The following is a 21,711-nucleotide window of genomic DNA, read 5'->3' as shown; positions in this document are numbered from 1 at the left end:
ATTGTGAAGACCACATGACCAAGGTTAAAACTTATATGTAAACAGTCAGCTAGAGTTATTATTATTCTCTCAGAGAATGGGGAAGCCTGTTCCCAAATCCCTGATACATCTAGGGGGAAATAGACTTCAGAAATTGCCCTTGAGGGGTTACTAGGGGGTTCGGTGGATAGAAAGGCAGGAATGGAAGGTCCTAGGTTCAAAACTAGCCTCAGACACTTCCCAATTGTGTGACCTTGGGTAAGTCACAGTAGCCTAGCTCTTACTGCTCTTCTGCCTTTGAACAGATACTCAGTATCAATACCAAGACAGAAAGCAACTGCCCTAGAAGCAACTGAGCTAGAATCAACATTTGATTTCTTGCTAATGTCCTTTGGAAAAAGAAATTCTACATAATGAAAGTTCACTTCTACAGTAGTCAGAAACTGAACCATTTTCTTTATCTTGATAGATGAAGATCTATCATGACTGATAAATCTATCATGGTCAAAGATATCAATTAACATTTAATCATCTTTTTTGGAAAAAAAAAAAGATAAATATATTTGCTTTATCTATAATGTGCCCATTATGTGCTAGGCAACTTGCCCGTGAGTTACTATTATAATAACCCCATTTTTTATTGTCTATTCAGGCCTTGATCATTAATAGGTTTCTTACTTAAGTTTTTGGAATCCTAGCAGCCCAAATGTTGTTGTGTACAATCACAGATTTGGACTGTATACCCACACTCGGTCTTGCTTTCAGAACAAGAAGACCTTTAGATAATAAGAAACAGTCCTTACACTTGGATTCCAAAGTTAAATCTGCTTCACTAGACCTTGACCTTGATAAAAATGTGGATGGAGATTCCCGAGTAAGCTGTATCCAACTGTTATTACAATGGGCAAAATCAGGGTACTTACAGTATATTTGTTGAGGTTTCTGTGGTTTGTTTTTTTAAGAGGCAGAATTCATGAAAGCTCAAACAATGATGTGAGTTGTAGTCCCAGCTCTACCACCAAATAGTCACTTTCTCTGGATCTCAGTTATATCATCTATAAAATGAAGCAGTTAGGCTAGTGGTGGTTCCCTCTCAGCTGGGGTCTGCCATTTCTAGAGCTCTGAATCACTATGCCTGAATAACCCTTGAAATCCATCCCAACTCTAAATCTTAGCATCCTTCTGATTAGGTTCCCCCTAATGTCCCTTCTAAGACTAAACTTGGATTATCTTATGAACAACAGCATCCACAAAACCAAATTATTACATAGGAACTTATTGTATGTCAAAGAAGTTCCCTTCTTTTCCCTCTCCTTTTTACATACATATGGACAGAGAACTAATTCAAATCCCACCTCGGACACTTCTTCTCTGGATAAATTCGGGCAAGTGCCTTCATCTTTCTTGGCCTCCATTTCCTTCCTAAGATGTCTAAGAAGATCCCTTCTCAACCTCTGTTAATGATACAGATTATAGTATAAATTGAGGCCAAAGATTATTCCATTTTTTTTATCTTTATGTCACCAGTTCTTAGTACACTGCACAGCACATAGTAGGTGCTTAATAAATAGTTGTTGGTTGGTTAATTTAGTATAGATGATCGGTCTGTCAAAAACCAATCATTCTCACATTTAGGCACCTTGATAGGCTCTGTGGATGGATACAAAGGAGAAATAAATACTCTCTGTCCTTTAGGAACTTACATTGCAAGAGGAAAGACAATGTATACATATACACACATAAACAATATACATTGTAAGAGGAGAGACAGAACATACACATACACACATTTACATTTATGGCTGCCTATTTTAATTTTAGATATTTATACTCCCACGAATATCATAGGACTATAAGTCCAGAGCTGGAAGATCCTTCAAAGGCAACTTCGTCCAACCCTTTCATTTTATGTTTGCAGAAACTGAGGCCCACACCGACAGTTAAGTAATCTGTTCAGACAATAAGGGTTCAGGTTAGGATTTGAACTTTAGTCTCCTATTCCCTAAAAATGGAAAAATGAAGGATCATTTCTTAAAATCCGACTTGCTCTCCCAGGTTTAGTTCCAAATGCACGTCTGCTGCCCAAGAAGGTATTAGAGGATAGAGTCACACTTCGAGTTCTATTTTGTGATTCATCCATTTCCTTTTAAACTTCAACTAATTCCAGTCCTTTTTGATGTCATCGCCCCAGCCCCACTCCATTATGTATAGCGTCCCATTGATAGGAAGGGATCACCTGGGAAATAGTCTCTGGTTTTCTTCGTGCCTAACTTTGGAGGAGAAAGCCTGGGGACAACTGAAAGCAGTCATGCATCCTGGGGCAGCTGGAGGGCTCCTGGGCTCCTGTGAACCCGTGGAACCCATGCTCATTCTTTTCTCTTTTTTTCTCTGGCCATTGTTCTGGGTTTTCATAATGTCATTGGAGGGAGTCCTCCAATCAAGATGCCTCAGAACACCTTGAATTGGAAAAGGTTAATCTGAAGGTCTGAGCTCAGTATTTCCAAAGAAGTTCGGGTCCCAAGACGACCCCTTCCCCCTCCGCCCTCCCCCCCCCAAAAAAAAAGAGGAGCTCGCCCGCATTTGGCGTTCCCCTGAGCACTCCGTGTCACCATTTTAAAGAGATGCGAACAGCCCGGATTGGTGCTGAAATAAGAGGTCGCGGGTGTGAGTTACTATGGTAATTGAGTAGTATCACCAATAGTTTTGCTCTCATGAGCATTAAAGCGCACAATAATAGACAAAGCACGGTGGCTGGAGAAAGCAGGTAGGATTGCTATATTCTTTTGTCAGAAGTATATAATGTCTTGTAGTCAGTTTTAAAGACTTCTCAACCCCCCAAATCTACCCAGCAGTCACCTGCTGAGTAATTTTGTCTGCTTAATCTCTTGCCCTTAACTACAAGCTTTCTGCTAATTTGAGGCAAATGGGTATTTGGGGACCTTAAAGAGGGAAGTAAGGAAGCTCTGACCTAGAAAACCCCATTCTGAAGGGCCGAGGGGACCGAAAAAAATATTCTTTCACCAATTTTGTAAGGCTCTTTTGAGGGATGGAGGGAAAATAGCTTTGACTAGACTGGGTAGCACCCTGGAAAGATGGGGTTTGGAGGGGGGCGGGGTTGGGGGGTGGAAGGAGAGAAAGAAAGAAAAAGAGGAAAAAAAAAAACTTGCCGCACACCCATCCCCACTCCTCCCAACTTCCCCCATAAAACTTGTCACTTTGCATTGCCATCAGCTACCACAACAATAATCATCCCATGCCTATTGCTAATTGCGAGCACAGCTGAAGCTCAGTGGGGTTCCTTTGCACAGTCTCAGGCCTTTATACCAGGCTCAATCTGTTGTATGGCTCTTGTTCACACACAAAAAAAACTACCGGCAAAGGCAGAAAGAGGCAGAGTCACAGGTTCCTTGTAATCCCCCCGCTTCCCCGCTGACAGCCCAGCCCTAGAAGCATTCCTGGTTTTGTCCTCCTCTTCAGAGAAGCCCGAGTGACCTGTAGCGACTGGTCGGGGACCTGCTTTTGAATGGGGACCGAATACTCCTTCAGGTGCCTGGAGAGACAGGGCTGCATCTGGCTTCTGAGATTCTGTGTGCAGCACCCCTGGGGCGAGCTGTAGCTTCCTGTAACATGCAAAATATGAGTGTGAACTCCAGGTTCATGGCAAGGAACAGGAGGTCAGGCCTCCATTCAGTTCTAACGAAAGGAGCCCGGAGTTTGCAGATGTTCTTGGGGATGTGTAATAACACCACCTCCCCGAGAGCAGAGGAACCCAGAGCGGGTTTGGAGGGAAAGAAAAAAAAAAAAACGTGCCACAATCAGTGCGCTACTTGCAGATTTATTCATATCAATTTTTGCAATTTATATATTCAGAGACAAGATTGCTATTTCGGCGACTTTATGTTGGATGGCTTACGTTTTGCGTGCTTTCGGTGGAGGGTGGGGGAGAACGGAGAAAAAGAAAGAAAATTCAGCTGGTTCCTTTGGCGGACTGGGGGGTTGTCAAGGCGACAGAGCCACCGGGGCAGAGGTAGAGCCTCCCCCCCCCAATATCTCTTCTTTCCCACCCTACCCCCCAGCGGTCACTTCCTAACTAAGCTTAGAGTTCCCTAATCTGCCTGTTGCCTTTGGTCCATCTTAACCACCGAGCTTGGAGGACAAGGTTAGGTGAATGGAAGATGATGATGATGATGATGATGATTATTATTATTAATAATAATAATAATAATAAACATTCATGTAGCACTTGCTATGTGCCAGGCACTGAAAAGAGAGTTAAGCAGCCTCCCAGGAAGGGAAGGTGGGGTGCCATCTGTAGGAACTCTGGCCATCCCATCCTCAATGTGAAGATGTGCCAAAGGGAAAGAGACCAAGACCTACCCTTGGCACGAGCTCCTCTCCACTCCCCATGCTGAAACCAGGGCGGCTCTTTCTACCTTGCCACCCTGCAAGATGAGAGGGAAATTAAGCCTCATGTGAAAGCTTTCGCGGGCAGGGCATTTGCCTCCAAATCAAATTCCTCCTAATGTATTTTCATTGAAGGAAGACCTTGGTGGAGCTAATACAGAGATTAATCCCCCCTTAGCCTGGGGAATAAGCACTCCTCAGTGGGCCTGTGTTAATTGCCAAGCCTTGGTGCTCAGATCATTTTAATGCATTTAAGAAATACATGATTTTTATGAATATAACTGTTCCATGCAGGAGTCGCTACTCTGGGAAGGGCAAAAGCTGTGCCTGCCTTGCATTATTAGCCTAATTCCCTTTAATTGTTTCCTATAATAAGGACTGCCTGAGTGTACATTCCAAACCTTAATAAGTCTGTGGTAGTGTGAGCAACGTTGGGGTAAGGAGAACTGCTGTCTTTTTGGAAAAGCAGACTTTCATGGAAAGAAAAGGGCTGAACAGGCAGAAGGGAGGAATTTCTGCAGCCTAGCAAGTATCACTTCACTACATTTGTGCTTGGAGAGGAAAGAGTCTTCATTAAAAATGTTTTAGGTGATGTGTCATGAAATTTAGAAGATGATCTCTCACTTTCTGTCTGTCTCTTTCTCTCTACCTGTCTTATCTTTCTCCCTTTCCTCTCTTCTGCCTTCCCTTTTCCTCTTTCCTCCTTTCTAGCTTTTTTTCTTGAATTTCTGCATTCTCAAGAATAATTATATTCTTAATGAAATGTTCCTATTCTTGGTCCTTGTATCACATTGAATTCTGGGACAGATATTTAGAGACTTTTTCCCCTATGATGAAGGAAGGAAGGAAGGAAGGAAGGAAATAAGGGAGGAAATAAGGGAGGAAAGGAGGGAGGGAGGGAGGGAGGAGAGGAGAAAGAATGGATGTACCAATATCATCAGATCTATTCTTTGTTCTTTCCATACCCAAGTCAAATTGTGAGATATTGACCCAATTCTTAGTGTAGATTAACTCCCCAAAACTTTACCTTAAAAAAGACTCGGATGTGGACTAGTTGAGAATCATATTATTCATTTATGTCTTCCTTTTAAGGGTTGTGGTTGCTTTTTCTTCATCTTTCATAGTAATTACTGCAGTGAAGAGAAATGCTGTAAGGTCTCTGTGTGTCTCTGAGTTATTTCAGCTCTGCCCCTCCAAAGATCATTTGTTGTTGTTCAGTCATTTCAGTCATGTCTGACTCTTCATGATCTCATTTGGGTTTTTCTTAATAAAGATACTGGAGTGGTTTAATATTTCCTTCTCCAGTACATTTTGCAGATGAGGAAATTGAGGTGAACAGGGTTAAATGATTTGCCCAGGATCACACAGCTATGAAGTGTCTTGAGTCCAAAGTTGAACTCAGGACTTCCTTATTCCAGCCCCCATGCTCTATCCACTGTGGCACCACTTGAGATCTTTTAAGCCTCTTTTTTTTCCAACTGTACTTCACTTTTACATACATATCATAATGAATGAATTTGTTGTCTCATTTGTTTTACTTAGAAGTTTGCAAACTAATTCCACAGGATCCTAGATGGAGAGTGAGAAGGAATCTTAGAGGTCATCAAATCCTTGATTTCCAGCTAAAATGAATATTCAAGGTCATCTTGTCCAACCAAATTTTTATAGAGAAGGAACCTGAGCCCAAAGTTGATTTGCTCAAAGTTGCCCAGACCTAGATCTACGTTCTTATGGTCTCCTCCTTTGGAACGTAAGCTGCTTGCAAGGAAGAGGGTGGAGAGGTTTGTTTCATTCATTGTATTTCTATCCTCAGTGCCTACCTAGCAAAGGGCATGGCACATAGTAAGCATTTCATATAAATGTTGATTAATTGATTGATTACCCACAAGTGGCTGAGCTGAGAAGCAAACTCACAACTCTTGACTCCAATGTTCTTTCCACTGCCCTCCCTAAAGAGACATCATAACATTGTCTCTAAAGAGACAACCTTGGCACTAGGAAGACCAGGGCTCAGATACTACTATATGACTCTGGGCAGCCACTCTACACCAGGATTGGGTGACTATGTCTTGACTGGCCTTTGATTCTGCAAAGAACAAGAAATTACCTGATTACAGTAGCACACTCAGTATTAATTTATTAATCTTTCTCTTTTCTCTCTTTCTCTCTCTCCTCTCCTCTCCTCTCTTCTCTTCTCTTTTCTCTCTCTTCTCTCTCTCTCCTCTTTCTCTCTCTCTCTCCTCTCTTCCTCCATTCCTCACACCTTCCCTCCTTTGCTCTATCATTCCCATCTCTCCACCCCAAAGTCAAGTCATTTAACCTTTTTGAGTACTGAGAGTACTGAAGTGCCATTTCTCTATGGTGATTCAGAAATTGCCTTCTCTCTGGTCTTTCTTAGCCCAAGTTGTGGAGGGAGCCTGGGGCCTTCACCAAGTTATTTAAACAAGTCAGATTGGAGGCTGTTGACTGTAGCACTGCTCTGTCTAAGAGAAGGGAGGTCTTCCTAGAGGTAACTTGGTGGCACCATGGTGCTTGACTTGGGAACTAGTGTAAGTTAAGTTTTGCAAAGACTTTGGTCTTTGCAAAACTTAACTTACACTAGGAAGACATGAGTTCAAAGCCTGACTCAGATAATTACTGGCCATGTGACCCAAAGCAAATTACTTAAATCTCAGTTTCTCCATCTGTAAAAATGAGGATCATAGTTGCACCTTTTCACAAGGTTGTTGCAAGTATCAAATGAGATGGTATTTGTAAAGTGCTTTTCAAATGCCAATGTGCCAGCTAGCTATAAGTCTTGAAATAAACATGTCCTGCTGGGTTTGCATTTAGGAGGGCTCCTTTTGGGAGAGCCCTTGGTAAACCTTTTTAGTACCAATAACATTGATAGGGCTGATTTCAGGTTAGGAAGTCATGTTGTCTTTTGTTTCTTCTGATGAGACAAGCAGGTCCTACCATGAATTTGCGATTCATATCCTTAAATTTTTCTGATTATTGAACTCTTTTTTCCACATTTCAGGATTTGGAGAAATTGGGGGATGGTCAAAAATTCCCTTTGAGTGGATGATTCCTTGTTTGAATAAGGGTACAGTAGCACAGCCTTTGTACCTTGCCTTTGAGGTAGAAATCATATCTCCTTGAAACTCTTGCACCTTCAAATAGAGATAAGAATCTGAATCTTCCTTCCAAAAAGCAAAGTCAAAATTCACAAGTAAGCAGTCACTTGGAATACATTTTTCTTTCCCTCTCATTAATGTACCTTCTCTATTTCCACAAGGGTTTTGCAGTAGGGACTGCCAGATGAAAGGGAGCTTAACAATTGAAATAGTCAGTTTGGGAGGGCTGCAGCTACTGTGGCCATCTTCTCAATCAAATCAATCAAACAGAGCAGGGCTTCTTTATGTGGGGGTTCCATGGAGAGATTTCAGCAGGTCTGGGAAGCTGGGTAAAAAAAAAAGTGTGTCTTTATTTTCATTAACCTCTAACTTAAGCTTAGCGTTTCCTTCAATTATTTAAAAACCTTATTCTGAGAAGGGCTTCAACCAGCATTCCAGAGGAATCTATGACACACGCAAAGTTCAGAACCTTTCAAACAGAGGCACCCAGGGCTAAAGTTATTGCTTGGTGCTCTTTTTGACCACATGAAGGACCTCCTAGCGAGGGCCTGCCCCAAATTGCTTGAGGGTGTGCCCACCAGTAATTGAAGAAGCCAAAAAAAAAAATCCACCCTCACTAGAGACCTCAAAGCCTACCTCATCAGACCCTCTGACTGGGGAGGAAAAGGGAAGTCCCAAGTTTTGTGCTCTCGGGTAGATTCCCTGAAATTTTTTTGAAAAACTAGTGCCTCGCCCTCTGCCTGGGAAACAATCATTCTTCAGAATCGTTCAGAGCATTCTGATCAGAATGGATCACATTCTGAACAATCAGGGCCATTGGCAAAGAATTGCATCTTCTTCCACCATTTGGAAAAACAAAACAAAGACTGGTCATCTTCAGAGGCTTGTTTTTAAGTTCTCTACAGAAGTCAACCCAAAATCCAAAGGCCTGATAAAAGTTGCCCCATTGGGCAAATCAAGGCCTTGGCCCCATGCCTAGAAGGTTGCGGTGAAGTTACCTATGAAACCATGTTTCACCTCTGAGAGATGCCATGTCTTAGAGAATAGGACAGAGGACTTATAGTCAGGAAGACTTAGGTTCAAATCCACCATATCCCCTAACTGCCTTTGATTATTGTCATTTGACCAGGACACTAAATCCGCCACGTCCTTCACAGTTTCTATTCAAGAAGAACCCACATTCATGGCTTAGCCTTAACAAAACTGTGGCTGTGTTAGAAAAACTGCAAAGAGAAGCCCGGTGTCCTTTTTCTCTGGATGAAGTTTTTCACATGCTCTTAAGTTACCCAAATTGTAAGAAAGAAATATATATCTCTTGAAAGTCTAAAAATAAAAGATTTCATTATAGTATTTTAGTTCAGCAATTCAAGCAGGCTTAGAAGGACCAGGAGAAGAGGAGGAGTGAATAAAAAAACCATCTATGGTCATTGAAAAGTAAAACCAAGGGTGTAGTTACAGTATTATTATAATTACTATAGTATTGTTGTCTTTCCTATTGTCTCCATGCCAGTAATATTTCACTGTCTTATTAGAGACAGCCTGGGCTTTAACAGGGTTTTATCCCTGATTGGCCCTCTAAGCATATCAGGATAGAGAGCTAGAAACCATTGTTGCCTTGGGTTCCATTGAAAGACTCTCTGACATTTCTTTGCCAGCCCAGCTCTCTTTCCATGTCTTCATCCAGATCTTTAGCTTAAAGGCTCGACTTTGCAAAGTTCACTATGTTTCTGGCTTTTGAAATCACCTTTAAAATTAGTAGAATTCAGTTAAATAGCCCACTGTGTCTTTTCTGGGTTTGAGTTGTTATCTCATCTCTCCTCCCCAATAAATATATGAAAATAAATGTTAGATGGATAAATAAATAAAAGAAAGGAATGATGGAGAGAGACAGACAGACAGACAGACAGACAGACTGAAAAAGCTCAACCAGATTCAGAATTTAATTTCTCTTTCATTTGAGAGGATGGGTAGGAGGAAAAACGAGTCAAGCTGGGTATGTAGACTCAGTCTCATGTGTCACCATTTGGGATGCTAAGCTAAATTTCACTTATGAGCAGTGAAATACCCCATGCCTTAAGAATTGAAGTTAAGTGAGCTTGGTTTTCTTGAAAAAAAAGAAAAGAATAGATGTATCTTAATATTTTATTCTATTTTTAACCTTTCAAAGAATTTCCACACTAAAATGAATAAACTGGGAAATACAGATCTGAAGAAATTGAGAGAAAATTAAAACTCAAAACAGTAAGATTTTCCACTTAAAAACTGTAGATGCTCTCAAGGAATTTTATTTTATCAAACCCTTACCTTCTGTCTTAGAATTGATACTAAGCTAGGGGAACCGAGGTGGCTCAGTGAATTGAGAACTAGGTCCAGAGACAGGAGATCCTGGTTTCGAAGCTGGCCTCTCTCTAAATATTTTAAAGGAACAAGTGGGTGAAAAAAAAATGTGTTACGTATTTACCATGTACAAGCACTGTACCAAATGCTAGGAGTAAAAATAGAAAATAAAAAGGATGTTTCTACCTTCAAAGATCTTATATTCAAAAGGGAGGAAACAATACATAACAGGGAACAATGGCCAAGGAGGGATATTTACACAGGAAAGTCACCAGGATGGTGACTGGAATAGGACAGTTGATTGACAAGCCCCTTGCTTAGCAATTCCAAGATCATACTGCTAAAATATGACTGCTAACTTAGAATCTCTATACCACAAATATGTCATGGTCTAAGGTGAGGGCTACATACAAAGTTAAAAATAGCAGGATGCAGTGGAAAAAATGCTGGATATGGAATCAAAGGACCTGAGTTCAAATCTCAACTTTGCCATATATTTCCTATTTGACCTTGGGCAAATTATTCACCTTCTCTGGGCTTCAGTTTCCTCACCTGTAAAATGGGGTGGTTGAGCAATGTGGTCCTTAAGATCTCATCCAGTTCTCAATCTAAAATCCTATAAATTCTGGATACTGGGTTTCTCCATTTTGAATTAAATGACTCCCAAGGTCCTTTCCAACTGTAAATCTACGACTCTGGGTGGGATTCTATGGTGAAATTTGTATTCTCTACCATTGTCATATTTGAGGCCAGTGTCAGAGCTAAATATATGTAAGTTATCTTTAATGAGTTATAAGATAATTCTTCATCAAAATCATCATTGCTATCATTTCCATAGCACTTAATGTTTGACAAAGCAGTTTACATATATGTTATATATACATGTGTACAAATATATGCATATATGTGTATATATGAAATCTTATTTAAGTCTTATAACAACCTTTTGAGGCAGAGCCTGAAGACACTCTTATCCCTGTTTTGCAGTTTAGGAAACTGAAGCCCAGTAAAGAAACTTACAGTAAGTGTCAGAGGTGGGATTCAGACCCAGCTCTTCCCAATTCCAGATTCAATATTCTTGGTTTTAAAACTAGAAGATACCTCAAAGGTCATCTAGTTTAATCATCTTCGTTGTAAAGTTTAGGAAACTATCCCCCAACAACTTATGACTTGCCCAGGTTCAAACAGCTAATAAATATATCAGAGACAAGATTTTCAAATCCTGGCCTTCCCGATTCCAAGACTGTCACTTTCTCCACTATGCCAAGTCAATGTCCATGTGATAAAAATAAAAATTTGCCCCTTGCTCTAGAGCAGGGGTCGGCAACCTTATTGGCCGTGAGAGCCATAAATGCCACATTTTTTAAAATGTAATTTCGTGAGAGCCGTACAGTGCTCACAGTGCCGCTCCTGTAACAGCGCCTGAAAAAGAATTGACTTCATGGCTCCTGCAGAAAGAGCCATATCTGGCCCTCAAACGAGCCAGATATGGCTTGAGAGCCATACGTTGCCGACCCCTGCTCTAGAGGTTGTCACATCAGTTCTAAAACAGTGAGCCTTGTCTTTGGATAACAAATCACTCATCATTCAATAACCATTTATTAGCCCCTAATTCCTAACAAATTCCCAAGAATCCAATATGAACTCAAGAGAAATTTTTAAGATAGGTTAATAAAGGGTCCAGATATTTTGCCCAGAAACTCTATTTTTCGAAATCAAATATGATTTGATGGTATATGATAACTGCCTAGCAGCAGACAACTTTGCAGAGGAACTGATTAGCCCCAAGAAAAAGTGACGAGACACTTCATTGAATATGAAACTCAATCTACTCCCAGAGAAAATAGTGTTACCTTCTTTTCCTCAGGAAATCGTATGCTTCTCACCTTGTCTTTGGTGTGTAATCTCCTATGCTAAGAGGGAGGGAGATAAGAGGGATGGAGAGTGCAGGAAAATGTCAGGGGAAAACTAAACCACTCAAGGCTTGGGTCAAACTCCCAAGGCTCGAAGAAAAATCGGTGGCTCCGATTGAACATAGCAGAGAACTTTGATCTTGGCCATTTAAAGATCCAAGTCATCATTCTTATGGGAGCCCTCAAAGATGGGCAGTACTGGACTGGCCAGACGCCTTAACGAGGCTATCTACAGTGCTTAGGGTACACTAGCTGGAAGGGCAGAAGCTTTCTTTCTCTACTGCTATTTTTATTTCCAAATTTAAAAAACAATTTAAGAAGTTGCTAATTAATGTTCCTGATGTCAAATATGCTTCTAAATTGTAAGAGATACTAACAGTGAGAACTATTTTCAGCAGGAAAAAAAATTATTGACCCAGAAACATGCAAAAATAGGGTCTTCTCTTCAAAACTTGTTGCATTACTTTCTGTTCCACTCTGTTAAAGTTCATCCTCTAAACTTATCAAGATTTTTAAGATTTAATACTTACTTCCCTTCAGTGGGAAGTTGTGGTATAGTCTGGCCTGGTATCAGGAAAACTTGAGTTCAAACCTGGCCTTAGACATTTGTGTGCCTAGCCTTGTGAACCTAGGCATGGCATTTTATCCCTGTCTGCTTTGGTTTCCTCATTGGTAAAAAGTGGATAACAACTCCCAGTGAAGATCAGATGAGATAATATTTGTAAAGTGAATAGCACGGTGCCTGACATACTATAGACACTATATAAACATTGGCTTTTTTTTTTCTTTTTCTTTCATTATTTCATCAGAGTAGGGAGATTAATCCTGGTGTGTTAAATCCCTCCTCCAATTCAAATCAGCAACTCCTCTGTAACTTAAAGTCCTAGACATTTGCCTAGAACATTAAGAGGTAAAGCAAAGGACTCATGTGGTATGCATCAGAAAAAAAGATTAGAGGATCCTAGCATGGAAGAAATCCAGTCTCTTCACTTTACAGATGAGGAAACTGAGGCCCAGAGATCTTAAAGGACTTGCATAAGGTTCCCCAAGTAGGAAGCAACAGACCTGGATGAACCCAAATCTTTCTGACTTCAAAGTTAGCCCTTAATCTACTACATAATGCTTCCACTCTTCCTTATTATTAAATGCTCATCATGTACGGCCAGCTCATCCTTTCAAGACTTGTGAATTTAGAATAGGCTTTGTCTATGGAAGGAAATAATTTCAAGAGACCCAAGACCAAAGCTCTGGAGCTTAGCTATATACTACGGCATAGTAAAAAGCTTTGCTTGGCATCAAAAGGCTTTGTTTCAAAATCTCAGCTCTGCTGCAGGACCTCCAGAAAGTCATATCACCTATGGAAGCCTCCATTTTCATCCATGATATGAGAAGGGCCTTGCCTGCATTAAAGCATCTTGTAAGCCTTAAGGCATTCTTTAAGTATGAATAATGGTAATTCTTGCTATTATTCAAATCCTTCTCCTAGAATTGTGATTATTATTTTATTATCTATAGGTGGCAGCTAGTTGACTCAGTGGATAGAGTGCTTGTCCTGGAGTCAGGAAGACAAAACTCCAAATCCTTCTTCAGACACTAGTGACATGACCCTGGGCAAGTCACTTATCCACTGTTTGCCTTAATCTGCTTGAGAAAGAAATGGCAAACCACTCCAGTATCTTTGCAAAAGAAAATCATAGAGACAGTATGCTCCACAGAGTCATGAAGTATTGGACACAACTGAATGACAATTATTTTTTTTAATCTTAAAACCATCAAGAGCGTCAAATTACAGAAATGTAGATGGGAATTATAGTAAAGCCTTATATGAACCACAATCATAATATTAATAGCTTTAAAATTTGCAAAGTACTTTACATGTGTTATTTCATTTAATCCTCACCAGTGAGGTAGATGCTATGATTATCCTCATTTTACAGATGAGGAAACTGAGGCCAGAGAGTCTAAATGACTAGACTAACATCACACATTTAGGTGAGTATGTGAGGTAAAAGTTAAACTCAAGTCTTCCTGACTCTAGGTTCAGCACTTTATCTGCTTGGTCGCTTTGCTGTCCCAAGAACAAAGAGTATTATCTCATCATTCTTCTGGTCATCTAATCCAGCGGGTGGATTAACACTAGAAGGACCAGGAGATTCAATTCCAAAATTAGACATAAAAATATTTGCCATTCAGTTGTGAGCTCCTCACAGTCTAATGACAGAGACAGGGACTACCTTTTGCCTTTGTACCTCGAACTCTAAGCACAATGTCCCTAGCATTATGTTCTTGGTGCATAGCAGATACCATATAAAACTTGTTGACTGATTGACTTCTGGATTTTAAAAAATTCACTGAGCCAACTCACTCCATTTACTACTTTGAGATAGTCTTAAATTTCCGTTCCTTTTTCAAAGACAAAGACAGAACAATAATAACAAAAATAGTTCCTACCCTCAAGAAGCTTTACATTGTACTATAAGCTCTCCTAAGAGGCAGAGCTGGAGAACTACCAAAACAATGGAGAAGGTTTCAGATGTTTTTAAACAACCTCCTATCATGAAAAGCCATAACATCTGTATTGCTAAAATCAAACTCTGCCCAAGGAGAGTATCGACCTGTACTGACAAGGAAGAACCAGACATCCCAAAATGGCTAACGACTGTTAGATGAACACAGGTTACAACCCATAAGTCAAGCTCATGAAGAGAAAGCAGTCTCTCATCTTCTTCCAGCATCCCAAACCCCTGGGATGTGAGCATCGTAACCCCAAAACCAAGGTCCAATTGCACTGCATCCCAAAGTCTCTTCATTGTCATCTCTTAAGTATAAAGTATGTCTGGTTGGAAGGGAGTAACTGAATCTCCTTTCCTTCTTTGGATGGGGAGCCAAAGAGGCTATGGGAATTTTTTACACCTCTGACAATGAGATGACAGACCAGGTGCAAAGAGGCATGAGCATCCTAGGGTTGCTTATGCTTGTTAGCATGGCCAGGAAGAACTCTTTTGCACTGCGCCCTGGATGTACGGTGTCCCACTCCACTTCGGTGACAGATTATATTGTTGGTAGTAGGCTGCATTTTTTTTTTACCCTCCAAACTCCATGTGGAAGAGAAATGAAACAGAATGAGCGCGGCTTACACAAAATGGGAGGGGGGCTTTGCAGCTTTTTTTTTTTTTTTTTTTTGGTGGCATGTCTCTCAGTGAAGAGAAAAGACATGTCACACCAGGCTTCTTGGCTGAGGTGCGTGGCTTGTCTATTCTCACAGCCAAAGCAAAATGCCACTGTCTAGAAGCCAGAGAGCCACATGCCTCCTTCGCTTCCCTCTGAGGCATGCCACATGCCTCAGGATGTGACATCCCTGGGAAAGAGAAGGGGTGCCCATTGGGAAGGAATGGCCAACCATCCAGGGCCAGCAGGTGGGATCCTGGGCTTAGCGTAGCAGTGTCGGATCTGGAGGCCCTTGATCTATGACATGGTGCTCCAGAAAACATCCCTCTCCAAATTGAAGTGTTCCAGCATGCTTGGGCTGCTCAACCCTATCTATTTATCCAAAATACCAGTCTTAGTCCCCATCCTAAGAGAGTCTGAGGACCATTAGACATGAAAACCGAGGCCAGCATGTGTAGGTTTGGGGACCGTATCCCGCCCAGGGCAATTTTGGCCTCTAGGTCCCAAAGACGCCAGACATTGTGAGAGAAGATGTTGGCTAGTTCTAGGCTTCCCAGGCATCTTTCCTATCCAGAGTCCTAGAATCCAGTGTGACTAGAATCCAGGAAACTCTCCCTTCTGTGTTTAGAGAAGTCTTTACACATGGTAAGAAAACCCATCCATTTTAGAATCGGCTATGGCCCTTTCTCCCCAGGTCAGGTCCAAAACAAGAGCAGAGAGCACTGTGATTCCCCCAGGCACTGAAGGGCAAAGTGCCCCCAAGAATTTTGAATGTCAACTTCCTAATCTTTAAAAGAGCAGAATTTGGCTGTCAGGATGCATAGCTGCCTTGAGCACAGTAGTGTGAGATCTTTTCTGTGTTCCATTCTAAGGGAACCGGCAATTGGCTGGGACAAGAAGAAGCCAAAAATTGATGCATTTCAAATATGACTTGGGGGGTGGAAATGTTAAAATTTTAAAAAACCAACCACGGTGACAGAGACAAGCCTCATTTCTTGCAAGGTGAAACTGCCAAGTTTCACCTTGTAAGAAAAATTCAAGATTAATTTTTTTTTAAATTAACTCTAAAATAAGGCTTGGGAAAACTGTGAGTGTTAGGCATAAACTGATTTTGGATGATCTTTAGGTGAGAAAGGGTGGAGTTATCATAAGAAACATGTTTTTATTTATGCTTTTTGAATCCCCACTGGTGTGTGATGTGTGTGTGTGCGTGAGAATGCATGGTACAAATTCCCTGCCCATTCTTTCTGCATCTCTTCCATACACAGCCGCATAGATAGATGCACCCTAACATTCTTTGTCCGCAACGCCTTCCATTTTTATTTGTAAATTCTTTGATGAATACACATTTTGTAAATTACAGTAGAGCGCAATGAAACCTGGTGAAGTATAAAGGATGAGGGTTTTTTTTTTACCCTGACACTTTATAACACTGTTCATATGTCTCCGAGTGAGATTTATGAATATATGAGCAGTAGTACAAAATTATACCGCGCCAGAGACTTCCTTCTCTGCAGGGGTGGCAGTCTGCAGTGACATAGCTTCAAGCATTTTTCACAGACAAGAAGCAAAATTTAACCCCCTTAAGGGGAAGTATGATTTCAACAGCTTGAAATGAGCTCATTTGTATTTGCTTTTTTCATCTTTCATAATTTTTTGTGTTAAGATTAAAACAGATTGCACAGTCCAGGCAAGGTCACATAAGCTGCTGCATGCGTGCGTTTGGGTCCTAAAGATAAACCACACTCATTGTATTAGCGCCTGGAAGCCCCCAACACACTAAGACATCTTACCTAATCCAGGCTCCTCGAGGCCCTCCCAGGCTGACTCCCAGTTCCACAGATGAGGTTTGAAGTTTCCTTAAGGTAAGTCATAAGTGACTGTGTTTAGCTCTTATCAGCGTAAAGAGTCATTGCCTGTCTTTGGGAACCAGGAAAAACGCCATCGGAGAAACGTCACGCAACGGTGTGCATTATCAACACCGTCAAAATAAGAAGAAAAAGAGTGTCGCTTCAAAGCCCAGCTAGGAGTGAATAAAAGGGCCCGTGGTCTTGTGCACAAAGTGAGGAGAGACAGAGGGGTTCAGTTTTATGTTGGCACACAAGTAGAGAAATTGAGGCATTTTTTTTTAAACAGGAAAAGTCCCGATAATTTTTTTTTTAATGTATGTCCGCCATAGTCTCTCCACGTGAAAATCCCTGTCAATCACTTTAATCACTAAACTTTGTACTTTCATAAGCCTAAACCTCTTGACCTGCTTGCTGGAGAACTTTTGTCTCTTTTTTCCAGCAATGGTACAACAGTTCCATGAACGTGATTTGCACCTGGTTGACAGATCGGATGGATTTGCAGCTTCATATTTATCAACTGAAAACTCTTATTAGGATGGTAAAGGTAAAAGATTAAACCCCCCCAAAATTTTAAAAAGCAAGAAATGTGCTTTTTTTTTTTTTTTGCAAACAGCTAAGGCCAGTATATTTCATCAGATAGCTGTGGCTTCTTTTCCAAAAGAGTAGTCTTTGGAAAAAAGAGAAGGAAAGAAAAAAATAATAAGATAGGAGGTAATCCTAAAATTCTTCATTCTAGTAATAATTATTCAAGATAATCCTCTCAAAAAAAATGTTGGCTGAGTGAGTGGTGGATTCATTATATTTGCTTTAAAAAAAAAAAAAGATGAAATTTGAGATCAGATCTTTGTCCTGACAGGACAAAGACCCCACGGATTTATCAGGCAACAGTTTAACAAAGACTATGTTCCACTGACAATTTCCCCCCAAAATAGGCTTATTGTACCCACATGTGAATCCTACCAATTAACCAATCCCACTTATAGTTTAATTAAATCCTATTTTGCCACTCTTGATTTCATGGAAATATTCTCAGGCAGCTATTTGGAAATATGTTCACTATGAGAATGTAAATCAATATTGCTCTGATAGTTATTTGAAGTAGTTTCTTTTACAATGGGTATATACAATCAACTCTAAGGGATCACGAAGGTGAGATCACATACCCTCAAAGTAGCTTTTTTTTTTTTTCCTGTTCGTATGTGTGTGCTCCTTGGACTAATGATAATTATTTCAGTGTGAAATCACAGTGGTTTACATGAAATAATAAGCTCGCAGAAGGGGGTAAATACGTTTTTGATCATTTCAGTTTCGATTCTAGGCTTTGCAGTGTCGTGTTTTAAAACATTCATATGTAACAACAATAAAAATAAAAGCCAGCTCAAAAAATGAGTAAAGCCCCAAATACCACTTTTTAAAATATTTTAAGAATAAAATCTAGCTGAATTTCTATTTACAAAAGGACAAAGACATATTTCTACTCTCCCTCTTAGATATTTATTTTTCTGAAGAGAACATTTTAAGAGTCTCTTTAACTCTAGGAGTAACTTAAAACCGATGGCAGCTTATTGAGGTAATTAAAGAAAATTAGGATTATCTGTATGAATTTGCTCTCAAAAAAAATTGGCCTTATAAAGACTCTAAATTCTAAAATCAGATCCTAGGAAGAGGTGCATGAGAACTGTTAAAAGCAATATTCAGCTCAAGAGGTTGATCTAGCTTAATTTTCAAATTTGTGACTCCAGCTGACTTAGGGGAGTGTCTGTTGGCCATTTTTCCTCTTCTGGCTGCTGGTTATAAATAAATAGCCTTATGTGGCACCTTTCTGTCTTTCCCTTATTTTGTGGGCATTAAAAGACAAGGTGATTCTAATTAAGTATATCATATTTATACATGCTCATGGATACTTTAGGCACACCCACACATGCTTACTGTATGACTGCTATTTTCCAGAACTGATCTATCAGAAGCCTTGGAACTTCCAAGGTTTTCTATAGTGAGCATAGCAGTGGCATGAATCTAGACAAAAGTGTCCTTAGAGACTATCTAGTCCAACCCCATCTCTTTACAAATAAAGGAGCCTGGGGCACAAGGAGCTTAAGTGATTCCTCTCTAGGTTTTCTTTAAGAAAAACTTCCAATTTGGAGATTGGATTCAACATTCTAATTCTACTAGCTAGGAAGATGTCCAGTGTGGAACCTCAGTCTCTCCTCTCGGTGATTTCTCCCACCCTGGACCTTGCAGGGATGTCCCCACACACATGGGCTTTGGCTAGAGGGTGGGAGGGTTAGAATGAAGTTGAATGACCTAAAGAATCCAAAACCAAAGTAGAGAGAGTTATACAATTGTAAATGTGGGAGGTATCTGAAGAGGACATCTAATCCAATTGCTATCTGAAGGGGATTAATGGATTCCTTCTATGTGCTGCCCAGGGAATGTGTTCTTCCTGGCAAGCTATGCTTGGGTCAAAAATAAACATCAGCTTTTTCTTCTGTTTTAATGGACAGAGCTGAGTCTTTGCCCAGAGCCCTAGTATTGACCTAGATTAGAGGACTAGGATTCCTTTCCTCCCACCATCACCAAAGGTCATTGAGGCTGGGACTACAGGACATCAAAACAAATGATGGAAATGAAAATTCGGTCCACCTTCCAGCTATTTGGTCCACACAATACTATGCCACAGATTTAGTCTTTCTTCCCTAAAATGACTAGAGATTCTGGAATTATATATGAACAGTTCAATTAGCAACCTCCACTCTTCAGGGAGAAGCTACCATTCGACCCAGAATTCATGACCCAAGATCCTAAATTTAGAGCTGGAAAAGCTTATAGATTATTCAATCCAACCTCCTCACCTTAGAAATGAGGCATAGCAAAAGAGAGATAACATTTTCTCTAGCTAAAAGCTAGTATTAGCCAATAAACATTTATTAGGCATCCACTATTTGTCAGGCATCATATGGTGTTCTGGGGATCAAAGAAAGACAAAAGATAGTCCCTATTCTTATGGAGTTCAGAGTTTAGTGGCTAAAGGTGATGTTGTGGGGACCACTGGGTAGCTCAGTGGATTGAGAGCGAGGCCTAGAGATGGGAGGTTCTGGGTTCAAATCCCACCTCAGACACTTCCTAATACGACCTTGGGTAAGTCACTTTATTCCCATTGCCTAGCCCTTACCACTCTTCTGCCTAGGAACCAATGCATAATATTGATTCTAAGGGGGAAAGTAAGGGTTTTAAAAAATAAAGGTGATATTGTAGGAAAATGTTTATCAGGATACTATCATTTAATGGAAGTAAAAGACAAGTCTTTTAAAAAAATTTTATGAAATCACCACAAATAAAAGGTTCCTGGTCATTTTCCAATAATATTATAGGATTTTCTCGAGAAACGATCTCTATGAGACTTCTTGAAATAGATGATGAATGTTCTAAAATTGACAAAGATTCTAGCATGGTAAAATCTCAAGAGATGGAAGGAACCTTTCATCATTTAATACAACCCCTTTTCCATGGCCTGAATCTCTTCTACATCATCCCTAATAATTCTCATTACCAAATGATTCCCAATCTATTGTTCTAAAAAAGAGTCAAAATCCTTTCCCAAATCCATACAGGAAAGACCAAATAAAGTAGATAGAATTAATTCTCAAGTTCTGCAAAAAGAAGATTAAAAATGAGTCATGTTCATACAACATATTGATGAGACGATTAGTGCCTTATCTTCGCCATAACTTTTGCTGCCTGTGATCCGTTCCCTATACCAACATACATATGTCTGTCATGTGAAAGAGACTGTGTGTTTGCAGCTCAGAACAGTTGAAATACCAAAAAGCAGGATGCAACTAAAAAAAAAATCGTAAAAGATCACAGGCCCCTCACCTTAGTTTTCTGTGCCCTGATTCTAGCTCTCAACAATTTATGGTGCTAACCTAGGAGGGAAAATGAGACCCAAGTGAAAGAGAGTTATGGCAGAGTATTTCTTTTGGTGGCTTTGAATAAACAGATAGTTCCAAAACCTCTACATCTGACACAGTGTCCCTGTTACGATTTCTCCTTTCTTATCATGAAATGTATTTTAATTTCTAACACACATAGTAACTCCCACATCATTGTTTTTGATTTGGTAATAAATAAAATGAAACACGAGCTTCTTGCTTTGTCCAGGGTCACACACTTCATGATCTTTGTTTAAACACAAAACTTGCTTGCTTTTTTTCCTCTCTCATGGTCTCTCTTCTCATTGCATCCTTTCCCTCCTTAGAAAACTTATAGGGACTTCCGATTGCAAGGGGTACTAGACTCTACCTTAAACAGCAAAACCTACGATACAATCCGAAACCGACTTACTGTAGAAGAAGCTACGGCCTCCGTGAGCGAGGGAGGGGGTCTTCAGGGCATCACGATGAAGGACAGTGATGAAGAAGATGAAGAAGATGATTAAAACATTCTCCCCATCCTAGAGGCCCTCCAAGACATAGCCTTGTAATCAATGCATGTCCCTAGTCTGTTATTCAGTTATAGCCACATTAGGGGAATTTTCCGTCCACTCTAAATGCCCATGAGAAGTTTACCAATAGCTGTGGGGCACCGAGATTAGCACCTCCATCCAATTCATTGGTTCCCTGGGTTTGTAACTGTAAATTCAAAGCAATATGGAGCCCAATTGTTTAAATACAGTTCATGGAAAATACGTAGACCAACTGCTCAGTATGTCCCTGTTCTAAGCAGAGTTAAACAGTGCTACCTTAGTGTCCTGTTTCCACATCGATGGCAAATTGTGGTAAAGATGAGTGCCTCAAGTACTTTTCATTTCCCTGTTTCTCTTTATGTGGATTCCAACTGCATAAAGGAATTCACAAATAAGAATACTTTGAGTTGTTTTTTTTTTTTTAAGAAGAAAGACAAATGAGGCTCCAAATACTTAGTTTTTGTTCTCTTAGATTGGCC

The 21,711-nt window shown here is 40.3% G+C and overlaps 1 protein-coding gene across 1 annotated transcript in view; it reads left to right on the top strand.

Moving 5' to 3' along the window:
* The window catches only part of CADPS (calcium dependent secretion activator), a 477,787-nt gene extending 456,582 nt beyond the window's left edge, over window positions 1-21,205 (top strand). Inside the window, exons 28-29 of the mRNA XM_044675693.1 lie at window positions 17,207-17,311; window positions 21,026-21,205. Of these exons, the coding sequence (XP_044531628.1) occupies window positions 17,207-17,311; window positions 21,026-21,205 (285 nt within the window). The remainder of the gene's footprint in view (window positions 1-17,206; window positions 17,312-21,025) is intronic.
* Window positions 21,206-21,711: the final 506 nt, after the last annotated feature.

The sequence above is a fragment of the Gracilinanus agilis genome, chromosome 1 (assembly GCF_016433145.1).
Source record: "Gracilinanus agilis isolate LMUSP501 chromosome 1, AgileGrace, whole genome shotgun sequence".
Taxonomy (NCBI): domain Eukaryota; kingdom Metazoa; phylum Chordata; class Mammalia; order Didelphimorphia; family Didelphidae; genus Gracilinanus; species Gracilinanus agilis.
This window is presented reverse-complemented; position numbering and strand designations above follow the sequence as displayed.